The sequence below is a fragment of the Phaseolus vulgaris genome, chromosome 2 (assembly GCF_000499845.2).
Source record: "Phaseolus vulgaris cultivar G19833 chromosome 2, P. vulgaris v2.0, whole genome shotgun sequence".
Taxonomy (NCBI): domain Eukaryota; kingdom Viridiplantae; phylum Streptophyta; class Magnoliopsida; order Fabales; family Fabaceae; genus Phaseolus; species Phaseolus vulgaris.
This window is the reverse complement of record NC_023758.2, coordinates 42,336,034-42,358,546: the sequence shown is the minus strand read 5'-3', so window position 1 is coordinate 42,358,546 and position 22,513 is coordinate 42,336,034. Positions and strand designations below refer to the sequence as shown.

At 30.0% G+C, this 22,513-nt stretch overlaps 2 protein-coding genes across 2 annotated transcripts; one reads left to right on the top strand and one right to left on the bottom strand.

Annotated features, from left to right (window-relative positions):
• Window positions 1-6,880: 6,880 nt before the first annotated feature.
• On the bottom strand, window positions 6,881-16,731 carry LOC137812270 (suppressor of mec-8 and unc-52 protein homolog 1). The gene is made up of 16 exons (XM_068614197.1): window positions 16,495-16,731; window positions 16,077-16,287; window positions 14,665-14,817; window positions 12,996-13,044; window positions 12,766-12,849; window positions 12,112-12,215; window positions 11,842-11,928; window positions 11,640-11,693; window positions 10,970-11,065; window positions 10,160-10,287; window positions 8,826-8,952; window positions 8,688-8,747; window positions 8,482-8,589; window positions 8,066-8,166; window positions 7,747-7,798; window positions 6,881-7,219 (listed from the first exon to the last, which is right to left on the bottom strand). The coding sequence occupies exons 1-16, from the start codon at window positions 16,521-16,523 to the stop codon at window positions 7,121-7,123; spliced, it is 1,542 nt and encodes a 513-aa protein (XP_068470298.1). The 5' UTR covers window positions 16,524-16,731; the 3' UTR covers window positions 6,881-7,120.
• Window positions 16,732-19,867: 3,136 nt separating this feature from the next.
• Window positions 19,868-22,296, top strand: LOC137812269 (beta-amyrin 28-monooxygenase-like). Its single transcript, XM_068614196.1, has 3 exons — window positions 19,868-21,074; window positions 21,520-21,707; window positions 21,800-22,296. The coding sequence occupies exons 1-3, from the start codon at window positions 20,138-20,140 to the stop codon at window positions 22,094-22,096; spliced, it is 1,422 nt and encodes a 473-aa protein (XP_068470297.1). The 5' UTR covers window positions 19,868-20,137; the 3' UTR covers window positions 22,097-22,296.
• Window positions 22,297-22,513: the final 217 nt, after the last annotated feature.

Below are 22,513 nucleotides of genomic sequence, written 5' to 3'. Positions count from 1 at the left end.
TACTACCATAACACATGATAAAATTAGTATTTCTGATTTTATTAGAGAAACAAAAGATAAAATACTTCAAATTACTGGAATAAAAAACCTAAAATAAGAGTCTATGTAAAAAGAAAACGCATAGCAGATGTTTTATACGTAATATGAAAGTTGGAAATATATGTTCCCTCTTGCATACGTAAACTACCAACATCTCAAGACTTATTTCATCTTACAGGTTTCTTCACTTTGTTGGATCATGCAATATATGATGCAAGTGAAGTCATAATCAAACTTGTGGACAATAAAATCCCCACCAATGAACACAATAACACAAGTTTTCTTTGTGTTGAAATGGTTTACACCACAAGTAGGATTTCAAGTCTTTAATGCACATTATGCGTTCTTGCAAATTCTACTCCACCTTCCTATCTTTCTCCCTTACAACTTTTCACATGAAAAATCGATTTTAACATTTTTAAATTTTTTATATAATTTTAAATGAAATATAATTTCACTTTTTTATATAATATCGATTGCATCCGTTATCTTTCAGCCTCTGATCGCAACACTTTCATTCTTTTTTTAATCAAAGTTTTTGAAAGAACATTTTCATCATTTGGATGTGTGTGAGAGAATTGATGAAAAAATTTGTTATATTTAACGTTTTTTAGTACAAAGTTATTTTTTTTAGTTTTATACTCTATTTTTGCACTTCGTTGATTTTTCATTTTCTTCTGAGTTTTGTAGCTTAAAAAAAAAAAGACGAACAAAACACAATCACCACCATTAAAAATACAACTTTCGCCACTAACAAAAGATATGGATACCAGACTTCTAAACGAAAGTTAATATTAATGTTGTCTTTTCTAATTCTTAACTGTTTCTTTTTGTATTTATGTCTAGTCTTTAATTTGTCTTTTATTATTCTAGTTTTTATTCTTTTTATTTTACATGTCTCTTTAACTAAACCTAGAGTGCATCTACCGTTGGTATATGTTTGTATATATTAAGACTATTTGCTTTGAACTAAATAAATAAAAAATTATATTATTTTTCATATCTTTTACCTTTTTGCCCTTTATTTTTTTTATTTTAATAGCCACGAAACCACTCCAAACAATTACCACGACTCACAATAAAAAAATAATATATCACACTTTTTACTATATTAAAAAGATATTATTGAAATTAAAACATTATGACATAGTGGAGAAAGATATGAGAGTGCATGAAGAATTTGCATTCATTCTTTTATGAGTAGGCATTGAACAAGTCTTCAGCCTATATAGTATATTCTACCTCATACATTCGTCATTGTGTGTGTCTAATTTTATTTTATTTTCATTGGTCTTTGAGAGAGAAAAATAATTTATTCTTCCACTTAAAATTTCAAAACGATATGAATTATTATCTTCTTACTTAAAAATGGTGGAAGTTGTTTTAAGAAAGTAAAACATAATCTAACATACACTTTTCTTCAATCTTTTAATTGATCATTCTCAATATTGTCTCTTATTTTCTATGGAACTACACTTCACATACTAGTCCTGTAACTAGTAAAACATATCAATTATTTCAACCACGTACTTCATTACAAATCCTTCTAAAAAAAAATGCTATTTTTACATTAACTTTTATACAATAAGAAAGAAAAAAAGAAATGGAGAGTTTCCTCCATTTCATGTAATTTTTTTTTGCCTCGACGTATGGTCGAAGGTGGGGAATAATGCATGAGCGTATTAAATGGTTTGTTTACCGAAAGTGATACTCAACGGGAAAATATGACACTTTGACAATTCTTAAAATTTTATACAATACCATTCTTATACAAGTTGATGGGATAGATTTAAAAATAAATATATGATAAAGAATAAAATTGTAATTAAATAATATAAAAATATATTAAAATAATAGTATTGAGAGTTAATGTAATTATATAAAAAAATTGGGTTGTCAGTGGATCATTGTCCCTTAATCAATTGTATTTGTTGTTTCTGGTATAGATTGATTCAGCTATCTTTGTTATGGTTTAATTAAATTTTAAATATATTGGTTATTTTTTACTAAATCAATGTTAAACATTTCTATTCTACTGAAGGTTTAAGATATTTTTTTATTTTTGTTTAAGTGTATTGTAGTTTTATTTTATAGTTAAAGAAGTGTTATGATCGTGATTTCTGTCTTTATGTTTCTAATTTGTGGTTCAATTTACTTCTTTCTTCTCTAATCTTTTCCAAATCACCATAAACTTGCTTTTGAAAATGATGAAGTGAGTTTGAAATGAGAATTAATTGTCACTCAGTCTCATTGTGAACAAAAATTCAAACCTATATTTAAAGGAAAATAAAATAAAATTTGAATAAAAATGATTTGTTAATAATAATATAATTGAAAATATTCATATTAATGGAGTACTTAAAATAAATTTAATTAAGTCTAATTTTATCAATTGAAATATTAATTGGTTAGATTAAATTTCGTATAAACCTTAAAAGAAGAGTTAGTGCTTTCAGTTAATTGAATAGGTATCAGATCTAAGTGACCAATGATACTAGATTTTTAGGTTTGTCATAAGCTTTTTAGTTGAGACCGATATCATGAAAGAAACAAAAAGTTAACTGAAGAAAGTCAACAAACTTTTAGGCGTGTACTTCATTTAAGGACTCTTGTACACCATGTGGCTATAGTAACATTGTCTTGGTCAAGAAGGAAAAATAATGTACACACGTTACACCAACTTTAATAAAGTATGTTTTAAGGATGTATACCTACTCTTCAACATAGACAAAGTTGTAAACACATATCTAGGATAAAAAATCTTTCAGCATTCTAGACACGTAATTGAAATATAAATAGATTTAAATCCTTAAATAGATTTAAATTTTTTTCTGATAAAAAAAATAAATTTAAATCCATCAATCAAATAAGAAAAATGTCTTTGTCATGGATTTTGCAAAAGACTACTATAAGGTTGAGCATTTCAATCTTAAACATTATCGCAACGTACCAAAGATTAAATATTTATGAGTGGTTTAATAAGAGTTTGATAATAATGACATAATAACTCCTAAAGAATTTGACTAGAATAAGTTCTACATGACTCTAATACCATTTTTAAGAGAGGAATCATAGAGAAGACTCAGCAACAATGAGACATGGCTATGTATTTTTAACCACCAACATATCTCACTAATGAGCCTTACTTCTACCGTCACTTATCATAATGGGTACACACTTGCTTGAAACATCATCAACTCTTGATACCATCTTAATAAGCAAGTTGATGCTTAACTCAACCTTACAAAATTGACTTGTAAGGTGAGTATTGCATCCTATTTATATATTATAATTTTATATTATTCTTAGTTAATGTGATATCTCTAACAATAACAACATTTAAAGGAGTGTTAAGAATTTAAGTGTGTGTCTAAATTTTATATTGAGTGAAAATAAAAAAGGTAAGTACAAATAAAGAAAAATACTCACTAACTCATTATCTTAAAGTTTTAAATAGAATGGATGTTATAGTCTTTTACATAGGTTGTTGACTCATAGCTTATTGGTCTAGATCTCTTTGGTGAATCTAGCTCAAAAGATATAACAAAGTTATTTAACCCTATTAAAAATTAAAAACAATAACTAAAGAAGTAAGTCCTAAAATTTTCATATTGTATATCTAGTTTATATATGCATGTATCATTTCATTTGTAGCAAAACTCATGAATAGAAATAGAAGATTGAAGATTCTATGTGCACTTATCTTTCTCTTGAGAAATGTGGCTTATCGTCTTACATCTTTTGAATTTTGTTGTTCTTGAATTTATTTCATTATTTTTTAATTCTGATTATACCATTCTAGTCATGAATCCATGGTTTTTAAACATTTTTACTGATTGAATTGTTTGTGTTTGATTTCTAGTGCTTAAACTTGATTTAATCTAAATTTTAATTGCTTCAAAGTTGTTTTAATCCATTTCTACGTTGAGTTCACAAAATGAAATTGAATATTGATGGTTCATAATTGAGTGGCAGTCATGTTTAATAAATCATAATATCAAAACACATAAACTCATCAAAGAGAAAACCCTTTTCACATTAGAAGTTGAAGAGTGGTTTAATAAGTTCAAAACTTTGTTATTAGATTACAGTAAAAAAAACTCTTATCCAGAGCGTTCTTAGACAACTCTCACCTTTTTACATGAATTGGGTGGATTTTCCTAGTATTTATTCAAACATCATTTGTCATAAGTTCTTAGTTCGTAAGAAAGTGAGGCCAATATCATAATAGAAAAGAAAGTTAAGTGAAGAAAGAAAACTAAGAACCATGCTAGAAGCCAACAAGCTTATAGGCACATATTTCATTTAAGAAGTCCATTAGAGCATGTGGTTGGTAACATCTTCTTGGTCAAGAAGAAAAATAATGCATAGATTACACCGATCTTAACAAATCATGTCCCAAAAATGCATGCATGTTTTCCAACATAGAAAAACTTGTAAACACATATCTAAGATACAAAATTTTGAACATTCTAAACATGTACTGAGAATACAAATAGATCTAAATGAGACAAGAAAAATTTGTCTTTCATCATGATTTCACAAACTACTATTACAAAATTGTACATTTTGACCTCGAGAACACTAATTCATTGTACCAAAGATTAATGAAAATGGTCTTCATTAATCAAATCAGTAAGAATATGTGGATGATATGGTGGTACTCTTATTGTTAGTATGTAAACAATTAAATGAAGACTCTTATTGTGCATACGGAAAATACCAACATCTCTCAAGACTTATTTCATCTTACAGGTTTCTTCACTTTGTTGGATCATGCAATATATGATGCAAGTGAAGTCCAGTGTCATAATCAAACTTGTGGACAATAAATCCCTCTAGAGAACATAATAAAACAAGTTTTTTTTTGTGTTGAAATGGTTTTACACCAGAAGTAGGATTTCAAGTCTTCAATGCACATTATGCACTCTTTTATCAGTAGGCGTTGAACGAAATCTTCAGCATATATAGTACATATTCTACCCCATTCTGTGCGTCTAATTTTTTGTTTTTTCATTGGTCTTAGAGAGAGAGAAAAATAATCTATCCTTCCAATTAAAATTTCAAAACAATCTGAATTATTATCTTCTTCATTATATTCTTCATTTTACTTGATTTCATGGAACACTTAAAAAGGGTGCAAGTTGTTTTAAGAAAGTAAAACATAATCTATAACATACACTTTTCTTCCATCTTTTAATTGATCATTCTCAATATTGTCTCTTATTTTCTATGGAACTACACTTCACATACCAATCCTATAACTATAGTAAAAAAAATCAATTATTTCAACCACGTACTGCATTCAATCTACTATCTCTTGTCTCTATTTTTAAATACGATTTCAATAATTCTAAAATTAATTATTAATAACTACAATAATTTTAAATAAAAACTTAAATTGTTCATTATAAATTTAACTATAAAAAATTAAAAAAAATATTTACTTATGGTAATTATATTTATATATAATTCATATATTTAAGATAGCTTCTTTATTGTGAGTTTAATTATATAAAAAAGCGTATATATTTTACTGCTGACAAATTGAAACATTCTCGATTTGACAAGAAAAAAAACATTATTTTAAATATATATATATATATATATATATATATATATATATACACTTATATTTGTGTGTGTTTGTTTGTTTTTATCTATGAAGTTCGGACACCCCTCTTAAATGACGTGTTCGTGCCGGATACACGTACCGGACACCGACATTCGTACGACACTCATTGGTGAAGTGTCCAATTCAAAAAATATTTGTTGAAATTTTTATAATTGTAGCACAGATTTAACATAATTTTAAAAAGAAAAAAATACATTAATCTTCTAACAACTCAAATTTATTGTATAAATTTTTATTAGAATTATAAAAATAAGGAACAAATCATTTTGAACCTGAAAAACATCTTTCTGTTAAAAAAAACTAAAAAATATTTAATGTTCGTGTCTCCGTAGGTTTTTATTGAGTACTTAAATTTTTTTCTTTAAATTGAATATTTAATTAGTTATTTTAGTGTAAGGGTCTTTTATAATTTGTGTCTGTTTTATTATGCACCATACATCATCATATATTATAAAATATATATTATAATAAAAAAAATTAAAAACTATTTCAGGTACTTAAACCAAATTTAGTATTAATTTAAAAACATTTAATTTATTAAGTGTCTGATTTAATAAAAAAACAATTATTAATAAAAAATTGATTGTATATTAAGGAGCAAATATTTATGTAAGTATATATACACATCAGTTGGGTTTAGGTGTCCACACTAAGTGATGTTGTTCATTAGTTGCTTGGGTGTGTTTTATGTAGGTTAAGCCATTTTCTCGTTGCTATCTCCATGTCCTATGGAAAACGTTGCTTGTGTTTTATGTAGTTTAAGTCATTTTCTCATTGCTATCTCCATGTCCTATGAAAAACTATCTATATAGTCGATGTATACAGATTGAGATACCCCTGAAGTATCCCACTTAATTTAATTTATTTTATTACTGATAAAAAAAAACATATACACATCAGTCAAAGTCAAAGGGAGTAAGTCTTGACCGTGTCTGTATATTAATTTATTTGTTCAGATCCAATCCTTTCAGGAATCTAATAATGGTCTTTGAAACTATATAATGGAATGCCTATTCATTATTCAGTAGCCATCAATACAACGTACTCAGTATTATTCAGCTCATACATATACAACATATACTTCCATGCTTCATGTAAATCAATACAAGTATTCATTCAGTTCCAAGGACCGCATCCCATATACGTTACTAAAAAATAAAATAAAATGGATTCACAATATGGTGCATGGAAAATATATTCACTATATAACGTCAATAAAAGGATGGGTTTAAAAATAAAATAAAAAATGCAAATAGATATTTTGAATTTTCAATGAGTCAATAACCCGTAACGCAGCACCGGCTTTCAACTAACACATCATTGGTCAATAATATAAATTAATTTTACTAACAATAGATTAAAATTAAACTCCTGAATACTATATACATTGCAGAAATAACAAAGATGTTCATTTGTGTTAACAACATAGAAATAGCCCCAAAGGGTTCAAGGCTTCCACAACTTCATGGTGCAGTCTTCGCTAAAAGTTGCAACAAGATTCCTATGGGGATGGTGAGTGACACCTATAACTTCCTTCTCATGGACCTGCCATCAGCCACCGAGAATTTCATTATATCATTAAACAAATTATTTCTTAAGAAAACAGCCTCGGTAGAAAAGAAGCATACTGCATGGGAACAAAATACGGGAAAATAAAATCCCATTTAACCAAACACAGACAGAGGGTTTGATCAACATAGAATGCATAACGTATTATCTGAAGAAATTAGTAATGCATAAAAAACCAGCATGAAAAGCGCGCCAATTCTGGTTCGAGTTAGTATTAGCAAATTGTACACAAAATCCCTGTTTTAACGAAATATTGAACAAGATAAATGTGGCAAATACACAGTTTAATATCCAGTCTATTTTCGCATAGTCTGATATGCACTGTTTGAATTTGTATCTGGTATACACAGACTAAAACTTGCGTCTGATATCAAACTCAGGCGGTATCATCTGATACACCTTATTTGGCTCAATCTAATTCTATTTATCAACTGAGTCTTATACCATCTTTCACATGCAATATTGCAACAACACAAATATTTATGGAAATTATGACCAATTACCTTCATTAGATGCTCCAATTTTCCAGATTGATAGCTGAAGCAGTATATATTCCTGCATTCAATTTGTCATTCCATTAAGAATTTAACAATATTTGGAAAATGTTTGGAGGGTTAGATTATTTCAAGAAAGAATATTACTAATTTGGTAACATCATCCAGAAGTTACTGCAAAATTATTGGGTTATGTTATTGTGTTGTGCTTAAGAAATATGGGAAAATATCATCATAAAGCATACATGATGTAATTCCATAATGTACTTGAAGTCTGTCTACCAGAATATATGAAGAGCTGTGTCATATTATACATAAATCAGGATACCTGTCTTCACCAACACAGTAAATCCATTCCCCTTTAGGTGAAACACAGGCTGCAACAAAGTCTCCACCCTCTCTTTTTCCAGATGAGAAGCTCTTTACAACCTATCAATTGACAGAAAATAATGCTCAGAATAGAGATGAACTAAAGTTTCATATCTTGCAGTTAAATCCTAACATGCTGTCACAACACTTCCTTTTCAAAAAACAGATGAAAAGAAATGAAGCCCAAAGCTTCTCCAGTCCACATTTAAGTCAATGCCTATATTCAGCAGCATGAATATGCAGAATTAGATACATACTCATCCTTGTCAGAACAAACACATTCATTAAGGAGGACAGTGCAACATCTTTGATATTACACTAATGGACTAAAGTATAAATAAAATAATTTCCGGTCATCCACTCTTTTATGTATACCTGTCCTTGAAGGGTCATAATATATATAGATGATGTTTTGTTACAAACAACAATGTGATCAGTATTCTTGGGGAAAATGTGAACAGAATTGACCGAAGCATCACCTCCCTAACAGTTCAAAGAAATCAGAAATTAGGCAAATGAACAAAATTGTCAGAAAATTGAATGGAAAAAAAACCCATAATAGTAAATTTTTGAAGACACACCCTTAAAGGAGGAGGTGGCTTAAAAGTTTGCATGCAGTCTGTAGTCTTCACATCCCAGACCTACAACAAGGAGGAAAAATACATCTCTTGTGAATGCCCTATAAACACGGAACTTCAAGTATATGCCAAGTAACTGACCTTGATCGTACAGTCACTTGAGGCAGTAATAACACGACTTCCATCATTTGTAAAAATTGCATCATTTACATAAGATGTATGGCCACGAAACTCTTTCAACATTTTTCCAGATTTGAGGCCGTGGATCCTACATCACAAAAAAAGAATCTTTTCATTCACCAGTAGCTGACATTTTATTAAAGCATTTTATAATGTTAATATATAAAAATATAAACTATATGGCAGTACTAAGATTTGAACAAGGAGTTGGGCTAAAGAGCAGCACAAAAATGAGTAATTTGATTTACAATCCCTTCTACCTCTAACAACACTCCCCTTACAAGATCTAACTCACTGTTTGGATGAAGAACGAAGAAGAGATCTTAAGGAATTGGAAATACAGGCAACAGGATATGTCTCACTTGATGACTATGACAATGATGATTATGTGAGTTTAGTTTTTAACTAAAGTTTGAGTCATCCGAACTGAAATCCAAACATACTGTATGTTGGGGAAAAGGAGGAAAATTGATTTTGTTAGGTTTATAACTTATGAGATAACTGCTTATTTTCTAACTTCCTGGGCATACACGAGCACTAGGTTCTCAATTTATTCTTGTTTTGTGTCAATTGTTTTTACTTGAGTGTACTATTTTCTGAGGAACCCGTGTTATGACGCTTATTATGATGTGACTTTAATTATGTTATTTTCATGTATTTAACTTGCATTATATCATAGTTTCCTTTAACTTTTGTGATACTTTTGGGGAATTGTATTTCCTACACTATGTTATTGTTCTTGATAATTACGCTATTAGTGTAGGATATAAAACCATTCAAGTGCTTTCACCTAGCAACAACTTAAACTTCTACTGTTCATGACACGTCATTGGAGCCTTTTATGATGTCTAGAATTTAATCCCTAGTATCCAATTCTTTTAAGTAAAAGTTAAATTCTACTTAGTCTACACTTCAAGCACAAAGAGATCTCTTGTGACTGTTGCCAGTTAGATATAAAGAAATCATGTGCCTTCAGCTACCATTTTAACCTTTCACGATAGTTGGTTCATGACTATTATATTTATTTTAGCATTTATTTGGAAAGAAAAACATATTGAAACCACCGTGCTTTTCACCAATGGCCACATTGTCAACCCCGCATTTTTAAGTTGTATTTTAGGCTTGCATCATCTACCAATTAATGCCAACTTTTAATCATTTGGTCATTCATGCCCTCCTTGTTAACAACTTAAAAGAACCTCTCAAGCCTAAAATTTAAGTCAGTTCAACTCATGGCCTGTAAACAGTTATCTCTAACAAGACAACATAAAATAAGTAAAACTAAACGAAAAAACCTTGCTGTGCTGTCAAATGAAGTGCTTAATAACTGGCTTCCATCACGAGAGAAGGAAACACTTGTGACACCTTGGGAATGAGCACGTTCAAGACGCCGCAAGCACTGGCCAGTCCTAATACGCCAGACCTAAAAAGAAATGTGAAATATACAATTATAAGTTTCACATATTAACAGTTGAGTTGAAAACATAAACACTTCCAAAAACAGGAACTACAACATCCACATGGAAATCAGTAAATATTCAAGGAACCACAAGATAAGACAAAATAGGACCATGCCATGCCAGTTTTAAACACAAATCACGGCATTAATAGTGTTTAGATACAATTAACATTGTTGTAGTAATGCTAGTCTCCAAAAGGTTGCTTTTAACTTATGCATAAACTAGTTTTCTTCTCCTTTAACTGTTAATGGAAAGATTTATCCCAACAAGGCCATGCTAAAAGGTAACTATTAATTGTTTTGTTCACAAATTTATACCAATATACCCAAGTTACCTTACAGTATAAATCGAGGTTACCAGCAAAAATATGAATTTTCGAGATCCCACATCCCTATTTAATCATGACCTTTTTCACCTAGTTGCACAATTTGACACTATTCACTACTCACTCACGCTCCATAGGTATAAATCCTAAAATTTGCCAAATGAATTATGTTCAGTAGCTCAATTCCATTTCACAGAAATATTGAAGAGCTGTGCACAGCTTGAATACACACACGCATAAACACATACAAAATCAAAAATATAAGAAATTCTTCTAAAGGTTAGCTCATGCAGCCTTAAATGCAAACATGAATTACTCACTTTAATCTTTCCATCTTGAGACCCAGATGCAAGCATTTCCGAATCTCTGCTAAAGTCTACACAAAGCACAGCATCATCATGCATCATGAACACTTCCTGCAAGTTCATCGAATCAGAAAATGTCTAAGGAAAAGACTTACGGTACACTAAGAAATTTCCTTTCAGAAATGACTGCTAAAATTATATGTATAACTAAATTGCTAGCGAATATTAAACACATTCATGTTAATAATCGTATTAAAATTCTTAGAAAACATAAATCAATCAGAGATGTTTTGATATATTTATTGAGCACAAAGTGAGCAAGAGACAGATCAGCAAAACAAGACATCGCTTAATGAAAGAAAAAAACAATTGCATGAATAAAATATGTAATATAACTTATAAGCATGGATTTACACATACAAATTTAAAATACCACAATGTATACTTCATGTTAAAGCCAAGATTAAATTTGATGGTGGTCAAATTTGAAAACCCAAAATTACACAAAGATCAAAGGTACTACTCTACCAGAGTAATGTAAGTGATAGGCAATCTTGGGGGCTAAGTATATCATACATACGAAGGAAATAGTTTGGCCAAACATCCATTTCCAAATTCATTGACTATACATACTAAGACATTTTATAATTAGAAGGTAAAACTGATCAAATAAAAACTCACTCACGTCAGCCTGGTACTGAAGATCTTTCTTCAGCTTTCCACTTATATAATCCCATACCTAGAAATATTCCAAAAAGTCAGGGAAAAAGCAACTGAAAGGACGCTCAAAACTCCAATTATGTAATCCCACACCTAGAAATATTACCAAAAAAAAACAGGAAGAAAGCAGCTCAAAATGCAACTTTAAAAACTCAAATTATGCATACCTCAATAAACCCATCAACTGAGCATGACACGAGAAACTGCCCATCTGGTGAAAAGCAAGCACATTCTGCATGACTTTTAGTCCCAAACTAAACAAGCACATAAGCAGGCATGAAATAGAAGGGTTAGATTATGAAAGAAAACTTGCTGCATTCTGTACCACATACACTGTTGGATCTACATTTTTGTTTTCTCTGACTCCTTCAGTGTTGTTCACTTCTCATCTCCATAAAAACATAACTGAAACAATGCCTTAAATATGGATAAGATACCTTTATCGTGTGAGAAAGAGCTGTTGGATACATGTCATCCACATCTTGTTTCATAGCAGCTGTTCCACGAAACAAATCAAACTGTGTTCCTGGAGGAAGCAACCCTGAGAGAACCCAAAGGAAAGCATAGCTCAGTCAAAATGTAAAGATATCATGGGAACTAAACATTTATCATCTCTAGCAATGACAAATATAAGCTAGTATTATAGGCTCTAATTAACACACAGAGAAGGTGCTGGACAACAATGAAGGTGGCCCAAATAGGCCACAGAGAAGGCAAGCTAGGAGTGGCCACCATTCAAGTGGCCTTCCAACAAGTTTCTTTTGTGCTTATTTTATTATTAGAGAAATGAAAGATGAATCAAGCATCAGTATAAATGAAATTTGAAAATTGAATTCATCCAGCATTTTAAGTTGTAGAAATGACCAAGTAAGACTTTGTACTTGGTTACCAAGACAAAATTCAAAGAAGAAATGGAAAATAGTGAAATCAAATTAAAAACATACAGTGAACTGCATTAAGAAACACAGGAAAAACAATAAGAAGATGATCACCATGACAATGAATCTTATTTTTAATAACCATGACAAGGAATCTTATTTTTAATAACCATGACAAGGAATCTTATTTTTCAAAACCATGAAAGTAAATACCTTGATGCTGTTGCCACTTCAAAGCCTGACCAATTAAAGCCATCAATCGGGATGGTGGCACCACAGTAACTTCTGCTGCAAGAGCTGAAAATGCAAGGAAAGAGAAGTTCTTAAGGTAAAATCCTAAAAAAATGAAGTTTCATTTCAAATAAAAAATTAGATATTCATTACAACAAAAAAATAGTATCACAACTTCAAGGTAACAACTACAACAGTAAAAAAACAAAAACCTTGGCCTATTTGTGCACGTCGCTTCTCTTTTGTTGAGTCTTGATAAGCCTATCATATAGGACACAAATCATGAACCCTTGGGTAAAGAAACAAACACAAGGATATGGCTAGAAATAAAGCTTTGAAGTTGTCATTATTATACTCTTTTTTCCCAAAAACAAATAATAATAAAATAAGGGTAAATGGTTTTTTTAGTCCTTGAAAAATTTCCAAATTTAGGTTTGGTCCCCAAGAACTAAAATCAATAGTTTCCATTACTTTTCTTTAAAATGCCCATACTTTAAGCTAGCACTCCCCTCTAATTGGAATTAAAATGTGGGTATTTCAAAAAATATTTCATCAACTAAACAACATTAACCATAATAATAAAAAAAAAACAGAACTCCTGGGTCTATAAGGCTAGCCCACTGCCAGGTCTCATATGACTTCTGTGCCATAATAATTTTAGTAGAAGTTAAAATATATTTAAGTGATTGTTCGGAATGGAAGAGTTTGAAAGCTTAATGGAAAGGAAAATTTTTCATTTTATGTGGATATTATCCTCATTTGATAATTTTTTAAATGAGAGGAACAAAATAAAGATCATCATGTAACTTTCCATTCATCCGATATCCATTTTTTCAACACATTTCATAACTCACTAAATTTAAAATAAAAAAATTAAGTAATTAACCCTCCATTCCTTTCCATCCAAAGCTATGAAGAATGAACACTCCTATTGCTTTAAGTTTTGGAGCATCAAACACATTCCAACACCAATACAACACATGTTAGGCACTCCTCATTTTACTTTTATCTGCTTGAGCCAACCCATTATTAAACACTTAAGCCAACGCCTCCATATTAATGGACATTTCAAGGACCCTAATATAGTAGTATTATTAAAAAAAAGTATCTATATTTTTTAAACATTCAGAAAACTAAACTTAAAAAGTAATATAAATTTTAGAAAACAAAATCTGACAGCATGTCTTGACTTGTTATTATCATAGGAGAGTGAATACACACACGAATATACAAATATTGATTATTATTTTAGATCTTCTGCTATTTTACCTATATTTAACTTCATTTAACGCTGTCCATTGTCCATGTCAGGAGTTTGTATTTCATAAAAGTTTAAAGCCCTCCATCCAACCATACCCTAAAATAAAATAAAAGGATGCAAAGGCTTCCTAATTTCTGCATAAGGCTCATTTATTTATTAAAATACTGTCTAAACTAAACACTGACTTTATTAAACACAAAGCCAAGGCTTCATCCACCACATAAAGCTCCAACGAATGTCTTAGAAGAGACTTCCTGCCCTAAAACTTCAGAATACAGAACACAGATCTGTTTCCCTGTTTTTTAACTCCTAAACAACAATTGCCTCATGGCAGTTTTGTAACTTTGCATTCTTAAAATTACTGTTACATAACTTCCATAGTCCTAACAATGCCTCATTGCAACCATTGCACTGTCTAAGCCCTCATTTGGAGTAAAGTCTCCAAATGCATGGTCTATTATTGACATGTATTTTCTGCTATATATACATAAGAATTGAAGATGAATGATGACAACTCTAGCAAATTGCAGATACAAATAGCTTAGAGCGAAATAAGAAACAAGTGTCTTGAGTTAGACAACATGAAATTGCAAAAATAAAAATAAGAATAACGTACTAACCTCATTTGGATCAAAATAAGTTCTAACTAGGAGATGTTCAAGACGCAAATATCTTTCAGGCTGCTCTTGTTTCATTACACCCATCACCTGTGTTTGCCTTAAAATTGCACGAGCAGTATCCAGTTCTCGAAGTTCAATCATTTCTAGTACAATCTGCAACCATGTTTTAAATTTTGAAATATTGACTAGAACAGATACCATTATTACAGTGTTATACAGATCAGTATAAGGCGAGATTTTACAAATATCAAACAGTGCTGAATGAGAGTTCCTGAATATCACATCCCCTAGAGGCCAATTGGCCCATAACAAATATGAACACTGCTTAATTTTTATCAGCTCAATTCTCTTTTTAGCTTGATTTGTTAGCATCACTTTCCCAGTGGAGGGGAAAAATTAGATTCCTAAAGTATCCAACCTCATTTGGCAACTTTCTAGCATTTTCAAAGATAAATGAATTTTTTTTTTAGCTTATTTCATTGTCAATAATTGAATCTGGATGTGAGGCATAAAAAATTATTTATATTTACACTTTAAAAGCGATTATACTTTCTCATCTAACAACATCTATTCTTCTCAACTCACTCTTAAAACATCATTCCCAAATGCAGAATTACAAATCAATTTTTTTAACCTCAACTCTTCCGAAATCAAATCTTTCAACATCAATTCCTTTTTATTTTCTTTTCTTTTTATCAGCAAATGTTAGTTGTTAATATGTCAGTTTTTTTGTTAGCAGGGGGATTTAAACCCTTTACCTATCCCACCTTCCCTTCCCTTCATTCACTTCTTACCACCAAGCCAACCTTATAACTCCAACATGAATCCTAATTTCTAATCAAAAATCGATTCCACCAAAACAGGCCATTTATCCCCCCAAAGTAAAGGAGGTTAAAAAATTATTAAACTGCTAATATAGCAGAGAAAATATTACAACTCCCGAAATTTTTTCTTTCCAGTAAAATGGCAATCTAAATAAAGATATCCTCAAGTCCAAGGGAAACAACCAAATGATTATGCACTTAAAATCTAGTGAATGAGCAATGCACAAAAAGCAAATGTCACTAGACAATGATCAACAAATCGAAATCACAAATCCACCTGGCCAGTGGCTGCTACTAGCTAAGATTGACCAAAAACATAGTTAGGTTAGGCAGATTGATTAGTAACAATATCCAGCACTTCCTATGCAAACAGCATCACGTTTTTTACCCTTACCAACCTCTATATCAACATTTCAGCCCATCATTTTAATCTTATTACCCTATTGATACTGTTCATGTAATGGAAGGGTCTTAAAGACGTAAAAAAGTCCATAACCAGCATTGGAAGACTGTGATAAAGCGAATATACAGTTATACACTAAACAATCAGTAGTTATATGTCATTAACCAAAGTATGTCACAAAATACCTGCTCATACAAATCCTCCAATTTATTCCTGGGAAGCTTGAGTTGAGAAACTTGAGGCAATATAGCATCCCACCTCCCACTGTTAATGTCAGCAACAAAAGTCTCAATGCTGTCAACAGTGTTCAGAGAAACCTGGCATTCATTCTGCAACGTCTGAAAAGTCTGATGCAACGAATTTTCTTTGCAAAACTGAAGCACAATTTTGATGACACTGCGAAGGGCAAACGAAATTTGACAATAACACAAATTAAAAAAAAAAAAACACTGCGCGAGAACCAATGAACGAATTTCAATTAGCCATGAACAAAATCGAAACATAAGTTTTAGTAAACGAAGAAAATTAAATTTGTCGATTTGAAGAATTCGCAAACGAAATAGAAATACGGAGGAAAATATAGATGTAGTGAAGGATACTTACTCTCGAGCTTCAATTTCGAGGGTAGACATTACAGCTATGACGATTGGACTTGCACCACGATACGTGCGTAGGGTTTTAGTGCAGATTCAAAGAAACCAAGTGCTTATCACTTCTCAGTTCCAACGTTCTTAGTAGGACATAATCACAGTCCCAACGTTCTTTTTATTTAACCCAACAAACATGCCCTTGTGAACAACAAACCCTTTTTGCAGATTGGTCTGGGTCGGGTCGAACCCAATAACCCACATGGTTAGGGCCTAGATTTAGCAAGACAAATTCTTTCTGTAAGTTACAAATTGTGACTTTCCATCTCAAAATTTTCCTTCATTTCGAAATTCAAAATTCAGAATTAAAAAATATATTTTGAAAATAAATTTGGAATAGATTTTTGTGTTCTGGAAATAGAATTCTGAAATATAATTGGAAATTAAATTTCATTCTAAAAAAAAAAAAGCAATTCTGAAGCAATGTACAAAAACTAGAGTGTTGAATGGAGCAAAGTGGAACATGGGTAGCATTCAAAACTCTAGTTTAATGCAATTTAAAAATATGCTATCAAGTATCTCACATATAACTTTGATTAAAATGAGTAGAATATAGTTATCATGTTTCTAAATACTTATAATATTTTTTGAATAATTTGTTATCATAAGTGTTTAATGGTGATGAAATACTTATAGAAAGATTTTTGTTTAGTGATATTCATGACTTTTTATATTTATAAATATTACAGCATGGTGAGAGTTATTTTTTATCTTTAAAATGTATAACAAAATATAAACAAAGTAAGGAAAAATAATTAAAATAAACTTCTAAATTATCTTTTTCTTGTTTTAATTTTTCTTGCATAATTTTGTCGAAAATAAGTGACTAAAGTTTAGAGCAGGAAACATGAAAAATAGGAAGGGAGTGTGATGTGAATAATGAGATAAATGAAAATATATTTAGTATGACTTTCTTCACTAACAATTCGATTTAAAAACACAACACAATTACGAATAAAATATTAGTATAATCATCATTTAAATAATTTTGAAATTATATTATTTAAATAAAAGTCGTCTATCCATCACTCATTTTCTTTAACTAAATGGTAGTTATAAACTCACATTAAGAAATAGTAAAAGAAATTGCGTGGTAATTTTAACACTTTATGACCCTGATTGTATATATGTTTATTACTGTATTTATCTATAATTTAAATTTATTTTTATTATTATCTTGTATTGATTGTCTGGTTTATCTAATTTTGATTTTAAGTTAAATTTATTAGAATCTCAAATCAACTAAAAATAAAAACATATCATAATATATAAAGTTATAAATAAATGTAAATTTCATCTTATAAATTATTTATAAAATTAAATTAAATTTAAAATTAATTTTTTAATAGAATTTATAATATAATCAAATTCGAACCATACTTTTGAATTTTTGTAAATAGACCTAAAATAAAATATTATCTAACTCTTATGATAATTCAAATGAATAGAAAACAATACAAATACAGATAAGTAGACACAACATTAATAATGAAGAGATAATATACAAATATTATCGATAAGAAGAGTGATGATGAAATAATTATATTCAAAATAGTACATCCGATTTATTTTTTTTTAATTTTCTATTTGATTATTTAAACTACAAATCCTATTTTTATAATACTCTTAGAAACAGGTAGTTCCATGCAAAGGTTGATATTATTAATTTATCCATTTTATATTAAAATTATAAATAATAAGAAACATAGAAAAGGTAAAATATAATAAATACTAAGGGAACTACGGTTTCGTGTTATATAATATTGTATTATCAAGAACTACTTCTCTCAAAAAATATTATACTCGAATGTTATTTTTGGATTATTTAAAATTATGTATAGTTAACATTAGGATGTCTTAATGTATTAAATTTAAAAATAATTAAAATAGAAATTATAGTGGGGTTAAAAAGTAAGTTTTCATATTTTAGTCATGGAAATATAACTTTTTAACTTTCTTTCCATAAAAAATAAACAGTATGTAGACATGTATACCTGGATAATTATCACTCATTTTAAATAGTTGAAGTTATTATGATTACATAAATGTTTAAAACACACTAAGTTTATTATTCATTTTTTTTTTCGAGTTTGTTTTCATTCTATAGTTTTATGTTGTTTAAAACATTTTTTTATTAATAAGCCGTTGTCTTTATGTGTACTCGTGTTTTAATGGGAAAAAAAATTAATTACATATTCACACTATCATATTTCCATTTTATAGTATACAAAATTTATATAAGAATCGTTTTTTTTTAAGTTTAGAGGATGCTTTTAAAAAAATATTAAAGTTATACGTTATGTCTTTAAGTATTAAGTTAAGAGATTTAATAAGATATATAAATTTTAATAATACATTTTAAATTAAATAGATAAAACTATCATGTGATAAGAGCTACTGATTTAAAAAAAAAAAATTCTTACAATATGTGTAAAAAATTACTTACAAAATTATTAGATAAAATATATATTGAAAAAGATAATTTCTAAATCCAAACTTAATACTAGTATTATTAGAAGAGTCTATCATTGTAATCATATAATAACCTTTAATAGATTTAATCTATAATTAGTCATATATTAATATTAATTATTATATATTTAATTGAATAATTAACTTACTCTTAAATTTTGTTATATATATTCATAATATATTACCATTGACTTGAATTTTGTTATATTTATAATCTTACTATATATGATCACTTTTTTAGTCAAAGGAACAAATAATTTTAAAAAAATTCAGGATGTTATTTATTTATTGTATATATTCTCAATACATATTATAAACATGCACTGTATAATACACGAGTGAAGAAATTATATATATAATTTATATGTTTAATTAACTTATAACAGCTGGCGTGTTACAATATAACATTTGTTTAAACTTATAGATTTATGCTCATGCACAAACCTAGATGTTGACTATCAACCTACTCTATATATATTTTTAAACATATACAAATTTTGTATTATTCAAAAATCAAAACATATATTTGTTATTATTGATTCATTTTATAAGTTCAATTTATTTAATATTGATTTAAAACTTTATTTAAATCAAATATAAACTGAGTTGCTTTTAGATCTTTAAATTAAATTTATCAATTTAAATTAATTTTATAAAATACTAAATTTGACTTTATTTTATTTTTTTAATCATTTAAAAAATACATTTAACAACTGCTTATAATAATATAATAATATTTGAAATTAAAAAATAAAATATTAATTTATTAAAATGTAAAGTATATGTTTTTAGTGTTCAAATATATAATATATGAGCACCCTTCTATTTATTTCTTTTTACTTTTCAATCTTTCTCTCAATTTGAACAACCACATTTTTAGTGTTTTTTTCCCCTTTTTTTTCTTCTTCAGTCTCCCTTTAATCTAAATATACTAAAAAAAGCATACTGTATTCAAAATTATAATTTTTAGCTTAATAAATAAAGAGTTACCTCAATTTATATGATTTTAAAAAATTGGATCAGTAACCCAATAAAACTTGAAGAGAGTTGTGGACTACCTCTGTGACTAGTATAAAAAGTAGGCTGAAGACTCTCTCATGTAGCATGCTAAGAATTTGTAGCTTGAAATGGATATTTTCATGCAATCTTTGTTACTTACTGTGATCACCTTCATTGCATCTGTCTATGTTTTGCAGAAAAGAAGAAGACCAGTTCCCACTAAACCCTTGCCCCCTGGTACCTTAGGGTGGCCCCTACTGGGTGAAACCTACCAATTTTTGTTCATCAAAACTCAACATTTCATTCAAGAGAGGGTCAAAAAGTACTCCTCAGAGATCTTCCACACAAATATTCTAGGAGAGCCAACAGTGGTTCTTTATGGCCCTGCAGCAAACAAATTTCTCTCCACCAATGAGGCAAAGCTTGTCAAAGTTTGGTACATGAAGACTCAGCGCAGCTTCTTCAATATTCCTGATCAAACACATGCAGCAAAGCCAAAACCAAGACAAGAAGCTGCATCTGCTGCTCCTGTGGCGATCTTGGGGATTCTGAAACCTGAGGGAATAGCAAGGTACATGGGGAACAGGATTGGATCAACCATGCACCAACATTTCATGACACACTGGGAAGGAAAAACAGAAGTGAAGGTGTACCCTTTGGTGAAGGCCTTAACCCTCACACTGGTTTGTCAATTCTTCTTAGGCATTGATGAACCAAAATTGGCCAGTGAGTTTGAGAACTTGTTTTATGGGATCTACTCTGTTCCTGTGAATTTTCCTGGCTCTGCATACCGTAGGGCGCTGAAGGCTTCAGCTTCTATAAGAAAAGAGATCCAGTTTCTGATCAAAGAAAAGATTGATGCTTTGTCTAAGGGGCAAGTTGTGGATGATCTACTAGCACACGTAGTTGGTGCTGAGCAGGGTGGAAAATATGTGCCAAGACTTGAAATAAGCAACATCATCATGGGGTTGATGAATTCCAGCTACATGCCAATAGCTGTTACTCTGGCTTTCATGATCAAACACATTGGACAGAGGCCTGATATCTACCAAAAAATCGTATCAGGTAATTTAAGATACTAATTATGTATACACAACATTAAAATTTTAGTACAATTCTCTACTCTGAATTGAACTTTCATCCTTTATAACTTTCACAACCCTTTTCCTATACAAATTACCAAACTGAAACATTAATTTTAAGTCACTAACAACGTTAAAAATACTTAAGAAAATGCATTTAAGTTTTGTCTGCATAAAATATTTTAGGTGACAGCTTTAAGGTAGTCTGAGATAAGTATACGGTTTATCTGTATAAAATATTGGTTTAAGCCAGGAAGATACAGTTTGTGTTTTTGGATTTTCCTTTTGGACTCAGATGCAAAATTCTTAAACAAAAATAATGTTGACTTACCATGGCAGTGACAGGTAAGCCAAAAAAAATGAAGTATATTTAATTTTTCTTCTTCAAAGATAGACTATATATCATACTTTCTTTAATTTTGAATCAGAGCATGCTGATGTGACAAAATCCAAAGGATCTGGTGCAGCACTAGGCTGGGACAGCATACAGAAACTGAAATACACATGGGCTGTTGCACAGGAGACTATGAGACTCCATCCAACTGCACCAGGTGTATTCAGAGAGGTCTTAACAGATATCACCTATGAAGGTTTTACTATTCCAAAGGGGTGGAAGGTACCATGGTTTAGAGACTGTAAGATATTAATTGATAAATGTAAGTTAGCTTGTAAATTAAATTGGTCTCTAACTTCTTAACATTTTTACAGATCTTTTGGTCCATTGTTGGGACAAATAAGGATCCCAAGTACTTTCCTGAACCTGAAAATTTTGATCCCTCAAGGTTTGAAGGGAATATTCTTCCTGCTCCATACACTTGGATACCCTTTGGAGCTGGACCAAGATCTTGCCCTGGAAAAGATTACATGCGGTTTGTGGTCCTCAATTTCATTCACATTCTTATAAACAAGTTCAAGTGGGAAGTTATGCTTCCTGATGAGAAAGTTTCAGGTGTTCTAATACCTACACCAGCAGAGGGAGTTTGTATCCGTCTATTTCACCACTAAGTTCTCATGAGTGCAGATAGTGTGACACATGAAGAACAGTTTGAAAAAAGAGTCCCCATATACTAACAAGTCTCTTTCTAGCACTTCCATTTGACAACAACTGATGAGCTTGTTGGCATGTGACATGTTATTATTTTTTTTAATAAATGTTGGGTGAAGTTTTAATGGAAATGAATGAAGGGTTTTTGAGAATTTGAAAATCTATTCTTTCGTTTCCTCTTTTGCTTTCGCAGTGGTGGTGATCTCCCTCCTTACTTCAGTTACAATTTCTACATAGGTTCTCTCCTTCAGTCTTTTCAGACTGTTTATCGATTCGAATTGAGTCCAGAATCAAGAACTTCTCCTGTAATTTCAATTCAACCACGAAGAGGCAAGATCCAAACAGTTCTACCAAAATTGTTAAAAGTATAATGATAT